The sequence below is a fragment of the Juglans regia genome, chromosome 15 (assembly GCF_001411555.2).
Source record: "Juglans regia cultivar Chandler chromosome 15, Walnut 2.0, whole genome shotgun sequence".
NCBI lineage: Eukaryota > Viridiplantae > Streptophyta > Magnoliopsida > Fagales > Juglandaceae > Juglans > Juglans regia.
Genome location: NC_049915.1, coordinates 1,835,468 through 1,847,060, shown reverse-complemented (window position 1 = coordinate 1,847,060; position 11,593 = coordinate 1,835,468). Strand labels below are relative to the sequence as shown.

General features: G+C 34.1%; 1 protein-coding gene across 2 annotated transcripts; it reads right to left on the bottom strand.

Moving 5' to 3' along the window:
• Window positions 1-3,484: 3,484 nt before the first annotated feature.
• LOC108980090 (TOM1-like protein 3) lies at window positions 3,485-10,767 on the bottom strand. Of its 2 annotated transcripts, none has more exons than XM_018950905.2 (10): window positions 10,558-10,767; window positions 9,873-10,025; window positions 8,984-9,062; window positions 8,609-8,707; window positions 8,360-8,473; window positions 7,247-7,392; window positions 5,367-5,448; window positions 4,732-4,817; window positions 4,448-4,639; window positions 3,485-4,303 (listed from the first exon to the last, which is right to left on the bottom strand). In XM_018950905.2, exons 2-10 carry the CDS (start codon window positions 9,980-9,982, stop codon window positions 3,667-3,669), a joined length of 1,545 nt encoding a protein of 514 aa, XP_018806450.1. In that variant the 5' UTR covers window positions 9,983-10,025; window positions 10,558-10,767; the 3' UTR covers window positions 3,485-3,666. The 2 variants fall into 2 exon arrangements, with proteins under 2 accessions (XP_018806450.1, XP_018806451.1); XM_018950906.2 differs by having other exon boundaries at window positions 9,873-10,012; window positions 10,558-10,747.
• Between the last annotated feature and the right edge of the window lie 826 nt (window positions 10,768-11,593).

The following is an 11,593-nucleotide window of genomic DNA, read 5'->3' as shown; positions in this document are numbered from 1 at the left end:
GCGCAGATTCAAACTCTGGCAGATCAATAGTACTACTACGTACTTTATCAAAATTTAATGAATAAACTACATGTTAAATAATTAAACTTTCACGACAAGTAATTTCACGTACCAAGCATGAAATAAATGTCTGTACGTACCTACGTAGACGAGTACTGTGGAAATGTAGTGACACTGCTATCTTCCTGGCCTTTAGAGAATCGGAAAACACCCATCTTGATCATCAAAGGAAGGTACGGAATTTCTTGCTGGCCAGTAAAAATTGGCAATATCTTTAGGAACATGCATGTTGAGGCTATTTAGTTGTAACAAAGTGCATGAAGGTCGCACGAAGGTTCCTCGATCCCGGCTGGCCTCTCTCTCAACAGTAATTATATATTCCCCATATACATATGGAGATCATAGATCTTTCTTATATATATATACTCGCATACTTCTTCGATCTCATGCAATTAATATTAGTTGCAACTCTCTCGCATCTGCCTTTCTTTCTCTGATCGATATATATAAATAAGAAAATGGTGGAGGCGAAGAAGTTGGAGTTAGCAACAAAAATGGCGAGTAATACTAGTACTACTACTGCAAGCTGCACTAAGAAGAAGAAGAAGAAGAAGATCAGGAGCATAGTTCCTCCAGTTAGAGGAAGTATCAAGCGCAGGATCTTCACCATCTTATATCAGAACTTGAAGCTCGCAAGCCAGCTTGCCGTACATTACCTGCTCATGAGCAACAACGTCAACCACAACCACATGAGTAGTACTTAGCTGGCCATCCTCTTCTTTTCATGATCATGTACAAGTTACATACTATAGATGGTAATATATGTTATCTGAAACAGTCTTTCATTTTTTTTTTCCTTTATATTATTGATACAAATTTTCTTCTTCCTTGATGATCTCTTAATTCTGTCTTTTCAGGCTATGAGGGAATATATATATATATATATGTGTGTGTGTGTGTGTATGTATGTATATACACGCACACTTGGCCACAACTGATCGATCATACATAGCATGAAAAGATTTAGGAATCAATCATTTGAGAAAGGCCTGATCAGTAAAATGATCATATATATATATATATATATATATATATATATCTCTTCATTTTCTACCTATTTTTAATGATTTTTTTTTCGATCTTCTTTTATATATGCAACCCACAGCTACCACGATATATCTTTATCAATTCCTTAATTTCTTAAGGCCCAAAATTACAAGAAAAATAAATAAATAAATAAAAGGAATACTAGCTAGTTATATGTACTTGTAATTAAGTAGCTAGCTAATGCCACTAGTAATATTGTGCATGATTATTATTTTTTTTAATTTTTACTTGCATTTAATGTTTGATAACCACTTGGATGTTTGCTAAGCTATGATCAATCATGGACGTTTTGACCAAAACTGTTTAAATCAATTGCTTATTTTTGTTATCACTACTTAATGTGAGTTTCATTCACTTTATGATCATTATGAAATATCACATGACCGTACGATTTAATTTATTATGAGGAGTACTTGATAAATGTTTCAACTAAAGATTGATCGAGCGCTTAACATTTTTGCAGCTTGTCAGATGTCCATGCCGGTCTAATTAATAAGTTGTGTCTTTAATTTGCTTGATCAGGTGATGTTGGAATTATTAATATAATTACCATGCTTTATCGAAAGACCTTCGACAAGAAGAATTAATGGAGTACCCAATCAATTAAGCATGCATGAAGAAAGGCACCAAAGAGGAAGACAAGATCAGTAGCTAGCATCACACATGATCTTCCTGCATTGCAGTGACGATATAGTCTAGGAACTATATATAGTAATATTGTAAGAATAAGAAGGATCCCAAAATCAAAATCCTCAAGAGTTTATAATAGGGTTAATGTGATGTCTAAGGTACTGTTGTAACGTGGTTTTTATTCTCACACCCTTAATTAAATGATAGCTTTTGTTTTGTTTCAAAAAATAAAAAATAAAAAATTCATATATAGGCCGGTATTGATCTTTCATTGAATAATTAACTGAATTATTAATAATATCAAATTAAATAGATAACAAATTTCCACATCAGCATTTAATACTTTTATCAACACAAGATTTCCACTTATTATATATTAAATATTAATATCATTGTTGGCTAGGTATATATAATATTTATATGTGTGTGTAACTGATCATGATAGATCTTATCATATATTTTTTGTAAAGAAAAACTCTATCCACAAAAGAATTACACAAAAGCAATCCTACAAATTACTGACGTGACTTAATGTGATTCTTCAAATAATAAAATTATTTTTATTATAAAGTAGATCTAAGATATCAAAATTATGTCAGTTTATATAATTATTTTTGTATAATTCCTTTGTAAATGTAGCAAAATTCTTTATTGTAAGATTTTGGTGGCGTGCATGATGAGTACAATTGGTATGATCAACTTGACACAAATATTAAATTGGAACAATTGCGGCTAATTTATTGCAGCGAAGTGTTAATTTGACATAAATAGTTACAATTTGCAGCGATTTTTAGCTCGCCACAAATATTTTTGTCAAAATTGGTCAATTCTGACACCGATTTTGCTGCAAGGCCAAAATTGCTGCAATAGGTCATTATTTGTGACGGTTGATCTCTCCGAAAATAGTTTTGCCGCAATAGCCCATATTTGTTGTAGTGCACATGCACCTTCTGCATGCAGGCTTGGAGCCATTATTAGGGTTTTTACGTTGTTGTAAAATGAGAACATGTACATGCGCGAAAGGTAGACGGCGGCAGCCGAGATATCGCAGTCGTTCGATCTGGTACGTATTTGGACAAGACATGCATGCGCATTGTTCTCGTCCTGGACTAATTCCAACTCCTATGATCAAGACGAGGAACATCTGCTAACGACGGCATCGGCATTAATGCTCCATGTCTAGAAATTTATGTTCCTAGTTGCTCACCCGTGCATGATCTCTTATCTTATGGAAATTGAAAATGGGAAGTGAAACTCAAAAGATCTTTGGGAATTTACAAACGGAAGATCTTCTGGTCCATTGTAATTGGTGAACCTCTTTTTTTCTGCTTAATTATGAATTGGGTTGAAAATTATAAATTCATATTATCGAACTATAAACCATGTTATACCATTAAATTAATGTCCTTGGAGAAACAAAGTACTAGATCTTTTCTGTACATGCAAATTTATAAGGACAAGCCCAAGTGCTCTCCATCGGCTTACCTTCATGCTCAGCATTCAAATTTCTAATCCACCAAGAAAAAAAAAATGAACCTCGACTGGGCAGTCACCGAGAGAGGAAGAGGGGTGGTGTTGTTTGGTTTGTGTGTGTAAACTCAAGAAATGTTCAGAAAGTAGCAAAAAACCAAAAAATGGACTGCAATTGCTCAAAAAGAGTCGCCAGAGAATAAGGCCCCATTTAGATTGATATATGAGATGAGATGGTTCGTGAATAGTGATGAGATTTGTGAGTTAAGCACAAAAATGTAGTAAGATACATGATTGATATATGCGGATATGTGCAATAATTCAGTTCATCTCAATATAAACCAGCTAGGCATCATAGATAAACCATAATCCAAAGTTCGATCCCTAACAACAAGAATTGAACAAGTAATCTCATGGTCTTATGCCAAAACCTGATAAAATAAAAATATTCATAATCGCTCAAAATGACTGATTGGGTTTGGACGGGGAGGAAGAAGAAGAAGAAGAAGATTTGGCTCTTGCAAAATCAACCAGATCTTTGAAAAGAGCATCTTCCGAATTCGCTTGTTTGGTTGGAGCAGATGGATTAAGCGAGAGATTCTGGGTATGCCCCACTAAACTGTCATAAGAGGAACCTGATCCACTATCTGAATGAGATGCACCACCTGAATTTTGCTGCTCGAAAAAGTGTTGTCTCTGATTATACCTGGACGGTGGGGGTGGAAGGTTTCCGGGAGACTGAGTATCCCAAGGAGTTGGAGGAAGATGGTCTCCAGATTTGCTCGCGGAAGCTGGTACATCATATACAGGCCGTCCTGTAAATATGGGCTTTGCCGCAGTGGGATTAATGTTATCGTTTGCAGCAGGAGAGGAAGAAAGTATAGGAGAAAACAGTGGTGTGGAAGTTTGGTTGGAATGTTCTGAAACTGCAAAGGGTGTTGGTTCTGATGTTTGACGGGATCTTTCAGATTTGTAGACATCACCACTGAGATAATCAATCATGCCAGAATCTGTGGTGACCGGCTTCTTTGATGATGGGGGAGGAGGGAGAACTGGACTGACTCGCACAGGTTCAGTCTTTGTGATGGCTGGTTTCCTGCATAGTAAAATCAAAGTTACTTGCATATAAAGTGAGTGGCCCCGTTTATGCCCTACATAAGTATGACTGTATGGGTTAACAAATTCAAAAAGATAGGCAAAAATGCATATAATATAGAAGAGACGCTTCTAAAATAGTCACCTATGAGCTAGCTGTGCAAAATCATCTTCTAATTCATCATCTTCATGGCTCACATTCAAAACTGGCACAACTGGTGTTTCAGTTTCTCTTACTCCTACAGTAGACATCCCTTTGACAATGTCATCATGCTGACGAAGTACACGCTGCAAATTATCATTCAATGCCAATCCTTGACAAAGAAGTTCCTCATCTCTGTAAGGGAAAATACCGTGAGTCAGAGTCATTGGTTCAACATAAAAAAGAACTAAATTTCCTTTTTTTTTTTTTTTTTAACAAAGTCTTACACAGTATTATTCACAAGAAGCATAACACGATGTTGGTAAGAACGGCACTGATCGGCAAGGTCTACAATTACTTCTTGCTTCACACCCTGCCACATTAGATAGAATTATGAGATCCCATACATGATTGACCAGTCAGGCACAAATTCTGTTCACCGGTGCCAGCAACAATCCAGAAGCTTGGAATAAGAATCAGTCAGTGTTATCTAAGGAAACACAAACACGGGCCCCTCTTATCCCTACCAGTTAGATGCTTTCTCATTAATATTTTCCTTCGAGTAAAATCTCTATTTTCCTCAAGATTGCTTTTGCAGTTACTAATAAAAAAAAAAAAGGCTTTTACAATTGTTTTATTCAAGTGTATATACACAGAGTGAAACACTATCATGAAAACCTCATTTGTTTGAGATCTAGACTTTTATTGTGGTGAGTCTCAAATTAAATATTCCGGTAGCAACATATATAAAAAGAAAGCATAATGCAAAAGCATATTGCATGTTGGAGCAAATGATTTAACAACACGTCAGCAAAAGAAAAAATAATAATTTATAAACCAAGCAACTCATCAAATATTAAGAAAGAAAATTGCTAAACAATAATTACATTAATCCTTTGGCAAAGGGAAAAGAAGGCATTACCTCAGGATGATGGGGATCCAAAGCACCAAGCATATCATTTAACACATCAGCCAGTCCCTGAGCATTTTGAATCTCGGACAAGCTATTGATAAACAAAGTTAATTTTAGATGAAATCTGGCATGGATTAACTAACAATGAACTGGGCACCATCTAAACCAACAAAATAAGATGACAGAGAATACAAGAAAAAGAAAGGCATCTATTACACAAATTCCATATTACTTTCTTAATGATGAACTTCAGCATAGACAAATAATGTATTGGTCCACATCTTTTGCAAATAATTTTGACAGTGCATAGGTCCAAGATGGATCTAGGGTTAGTGTTAATTAATAAGTTGAAACAACTTCGTAAGTATATTTTCGATATAGAAATCGCAAGGATCTAATTCTAGCAAGTTTAAAATTCATAAGGAAAATTGCTTGGAATTGGTAAAACTGTTTCAATCAAAAGTGTATAATGCGGGAATCAACCATTTGTATGATTCTTTGATAGAAAGAAATTACAAAAATGGTATGTTGCTGCCATTTTTTGAAATGATTAAAGATCACCGAAGTCATGTCTAAACCCAACGATTCAAGGGAACGATAAAGAATTCTAGAACAAGTAAATACCGTTTTCAGTTGTCTCAATAAATAGATCACAAGTGTATATGCAGATAAATATTGTATCAACCAAATGAAATCCTAAGCCACATCTAGGCTTATACTCCACATCTTAAACCTTTGTAATAGTTTTTTTTATAAGGTAAACACTGAAAAAGAGAACAAAAAAATTTCTAATAGTAGAGGCTAGCCTTGTGTATCTTTTGCATATAATTCCCATGTAGGAGAACCAAGCCTTTTCTAAATGATAGGGCATCATTATTTACTATAAAGGAAACAAACCCACCATCCTATTCACACATACTTATGCAAAAGTAATTGGAGGCTAGCTCCAGCAGTGAAAAGGTGGTAATAGGGCTTGGAGGCTGAGATGGTAAAAATAATGCACGTGTTTGTGCTGCGTCTATGGACTGGCAACCAACATTCAATCACTGGTAGTAGCCGAGAAAAAAAAAACTAGTAATAAATTCAATAGTTTTTCTTATTAACATTTATAAACCACAACCATAACCTCAACTCACTTGTTAAGTTACACATAAGTACCATTTGTAGGAATGAAATTACAAGGAAACTACCTTAGTGACTACAATTTTCATCTAAATTAGGACCAACAAACTGATAGGTTCTTTCATAACATCCGTGTAAAAGTCAACACAATTGGTTGAGCTCCACTGACTCATTTCATTGACTGGAATGAAGTAAAATATTTAGTTTCTTCCAAAATACCAACTGTTATAGGAGATTGACCAAATCATATGTTTGAAGTCATCCAATTATATTGAAGCTGTACATTATATCTTGGAACTAGAGCCCAACACGTATGTAGTTCATTATGTTTGTGCAAACTTCCAAAGAATAATGCTAATGGATGTAAGCACAAGAATAAGCATCGTCCTTCATACTTCAAGGCAGAAGAAAACTGAAGAGGTGGCCACTGAGAAACTCATCTTTAGACTTGAATATGTAGGGGAGTTCATATGGTAGCATGCACAATTGATAAGAACATCAATTATTCACAAACCATGAACAAAATAAGAACTGATACTATGATATAACTAGCAGATATGAATGTCTTTCAGATTTTTAATTTGTTGGACGCGCCTGGCATGTATTCTAGGTGTCTTTGATACAAATTAATGCAAAAAGAAGAAGGTGAAGACAACCCACAACTCACAAGGGAAAATTAAAAGTTCAATTATAGAATCAAGAATATATCTAAATAATACATCAAATATTTTTTATAGGTAAACAGGACAATATCATTCAAATACTACCTGAGGCCAGACACGTCAGACTGTAGTGAGGCCTGAATAGCAGCATCCTCATATGCTGAAGCATGAGGAACTATTGGCAGGGTTTGGGGTGGAGTAAATAATGGTACACTGTTCTCTTCTCGGGGAGGAAATTCAACTCCAGCAGACTGTCAATTACCAACTTGAAGAACTTATAAAAAAAAAAAATTTACCAACTTGAAGTAAGTTAAAGAAAGAATACGGGTTAAAGAACATGCAAAAAATGAAACACAAATCCAAGCAGCAACCTATTGTCAGCTAGGTTCCATCGAGGATAGCAACAAACAAAGTGAGTATATGTGTTAATGAATTTCATAGCATGAAAACCAGTCCTTATAACATCAGAAGCACTCGCAATAAACCATGTCATTATATGTGTTAATTTGAGCCAGAAGTATAAAGTCTGATAGATACAGACATAGAGACAATTCCGTTCATAGACAACTTGACATATATTAGTTTTCTGCATTGCTGTTAAAACAATGGAACGCATACCGAACAAATCACCCAAGGAAAATGCTTCTTAACCGAGAAATGAAATGCAGGTTCTTAAGCGTACTAAAAAACATTAAAAAAATGCACACTTTATTATTGTCGTTAAAAAGCATGAAATTGAAGTAAAAATAACTGATGGATCTGAGATGATTAGTCATACAAATTTATTCTATGAGATAAAGTCTAAAAGAAGAAGAGAAACTTAAAGGGGTCACATCATCACCCCACCTTTTTTTGGGAGGTCAAAAACAAAGCAAAAATGTTATGGAGATTAGAATATATAAATGTGTTGTTTCAACCAAAAATAACATACTGTTTTCTTTTTCTCGTTCTATAGTTTAGCAGTTTTGTTGTGCTAAATATGTTAGCTTATACAAACATTGACTTACTGTCGTCTAGCAGTTTAGTTACATGGTATCATGTTCATCAATGATTCATAAAAAAAGATCTTGCATGGTAGTATGCCTATCTAGCAGATCCAAAGAACAAAGATAAATTATAAAAAAAAATTCGCTTTACTTTGATATGGCATGCGAATGATTCTCAATACAACTAGGTGTTGCAGTATATACACATGAGCTTGACATGAAAAGCAATCACCTTCAGTTCATTATATGCTGCATAGTACTGGGGATACCTTCCTCTTGGTCCACCGAAAACTTCTTGCCATGTATCTATCAAAATTAGTATCTTTTCCCTCACATGCAAGTCTGGCTGCAAAATTGTATTAGAAATACGGTAAACCATAGGTGTCCTAGATACAGGGGCAAAGGCATTGGGCAACAAGTCAAGGACGGGCTGGAATAACAGAATTAACATATAAATAACCAGACAAAAAATATTGTGCACCTTCTTCTTCACTATCTTAACCATTTCATATAAGATATCATGCTCAATGATCTGCTGAAATACATTCTCGCCACAATTCTTGCTGAGAGCCTCCAATGCCTAGATCACAACATCCCAATACAAAATATAAAGTTAGGTGTGAGACAAAACATTAAACTTAGGTTGTATGTTTGTTATCTTGACATAACACATTTAAGCAAACTGATCAACAATTTTTGTTGGCACTGCAGATTTACCAAGAAATAGTGACTTCAGATCACTTAATTTATAAGTATAAGAGCCAGAGAGAAGTAATATCTTGCAAATTTTATGACTTCAAATAATCATGCACAAAATGTGATTCTAACAAGTCTGAAAGAAAATAGAAATACTAACAACAAGAGCCAAAAGTTGTATTTCAGGATTTTTACTGCCTAGGCGCTTCTTGAGAATCTTTAAGGCCTCCTTCGCTTGCCTGCAATGTTCAATAAGATTCCAAATCATAAAATAAAATAAAAAAATTCTCAAATTTACTGTAAAATCATGATGAAAAACTCAGTTGATTGATAATGGAGATCAAAGGCCGAAGAGGAGAGCTGTAGTGATGGATTGATTTTACATGCATAAGAAGAACGAGGAATCAACAGATACACATATTGCCTCAATGCGATGAGGCTAGTTGTGTCTAAATTTTCCATTGCCTTGGGATAAAGGGGTTATGCCTCAAAGGGTGGTGGAGCTCATGAACTTCTGGGTAGGGAAGCAAGGTAAACCATGTTGACTAGACATTCGGCATGTGATCCCAGTTTGCTTAATATGGTGTCCTGTGTATAAGGGTTGTGCCCCTTTGCACTTTTAATAAATTGAATTTACTTATTAAAAAAACTTCAATGGCCTTCACAGTATCATGGGAAGGAAGAGGGTGTTTATATATATTCTGAGAAACAGAGAGAGATCTTGAAATACTTACATATATATATAAAATAAAAATAAAATAAAAAAAAGGAGAGAGAGATCTTGAAAAAAAAAAGAGTTCTTGTTTGATGTTCCATGCTAAACTATACTCTATGGTCTAAAACCTCATATAAAATTTTAACACCTATGGAACAAAATCAATCTATCTACAAACAGTCTATCCTTTGTAGCATTGTCAGGTGGGCAACTAATTGTAACAATCACTCGATTGCACTAACCAAAATCATGCTTTGTAGAAATTTAGGTTATCCCATATCCGCAACAAGAATGCCAGCTGAAATGAAAAACAAGGAAAGCATGAGAATGATACCCGGGGTCCATGTTAATGATATCGCACAACTCGATATTTATTGCCCAGTCGGGACCAATTAGCATATCGCTCGTTGCTCTCTCGGCACAGGCTGCTGCATTACTAGCCATGACCAGACAAGTCCTTTGTCCTCCAGATTCCTAAGAACACAAACTGTCCAGAAGCTCAATCATATGATTCAAAACTACACAACTTCCGTCCACAACCATTAATTAGCAAACATAGCTAAAACGCATAATATAACAAATTGAAATAAATAAATAAAAAAATACAAATTAAGCACGAATTGGACCAATTTGACCAAGAAAAAGAAAGAATTTTAAATCACATAGATTAAAACTGAAGCCAAAGAAAGTCCTTTATCCAAGCTATCCTAGAAAAGCCCACAAATATGATGAGTGGAGGAAAAAAAAAAAAACATTGATTAGAGCACCATAAGGTTGGATCATCATCACATTACAATTAAAACCTGACTAACTCAAATATTAGCGCGAAACAGAAAATCCACTAGAATTTGACCCCAAAAACCCAAATCCGATTACATGATTACCCAGATCGCAAATCCTTTAAAACCGGTAAACTCTCAAACTAAAACCCAACACAGTTCACATAAAGATCAAGAGGAAACTAAGGAATTAGAATTGCAATCTGGAAGACAATGATCTAGGATCTTAGAAGAGATTACCTGTCAAAGCCAACGAGAATGAGAGACAATCAAAAGGTGTTGCGATGGTGTCTATATTCAGAATGGGTCGAGAAGAGAGAGAGAGAGAGAGAGAGCAAAGAGGGAGAGTGAGTGTCAGATAGATTTTACGAAGTGAATTTATGGTACCGTTTTGTTTAGTTCGGCCCGCCGGGTTCTGTTGACAGTTGCTGCTATTTTCTTTTCCTTTGTGTCAGGCTCCACTGTTTAAAACTAGAAAAGAAGCACTTTAGCTTTTACTTTCGAGAATTCTGAATTAAAATTTAAAACAAAAACCTAAAAACTAAAATGCTTGAGGCTCAATTTGGATATACAGATGATTTTATTTTATTTTATTTTATTATTATAATTTTTTAAAATTTTTATATAAAATATAATAAATGATTTTATTTTATTAAATTTTAAAATAATAATAATATTATAATAATATTTTATTAATTCATCTTATCTTACTATCCAAACAAATCTCAAATGTTGAGCTTGAAATGCTAATCTAAATGCTTCCAATAAATACTTTATCAATACTAAATCCACCTTCCATTCCAATTAGGTATTTCACATTTACATTTTAAATGATCTAAATTATGTATTACACTCTCAAATTATTAAAAATTGACAAGTAACATCACCAATCAAATTTTAACCTTTAAAAAATAAAAGAAAAAATAATATTGGACAATCTTGATAGTTGATTGTTAGCATTCTCCAAGCAAATATATGTTCTAACATGTGTATCAATATGTGATTTGTCATTTTTATCCTTCTATTTAAACATATATATATACACATCAATATATTTGTATTTAACTAAAATGAGAAATATGATAATTCACATATATATTGGTGTATAGTATAGGAGATGGCAAGTAGTATTTTTCTTGTTAATATATATCATATCACTAAAATTTAGTATTTATTAAAAATATGGTATCATTTACTTTGTTAATAATTTTTTGTGAGCCAAAATGTCTATAGCTGATCATGTGACAATTTGTCCACAATCGCCATTCAATGGTTC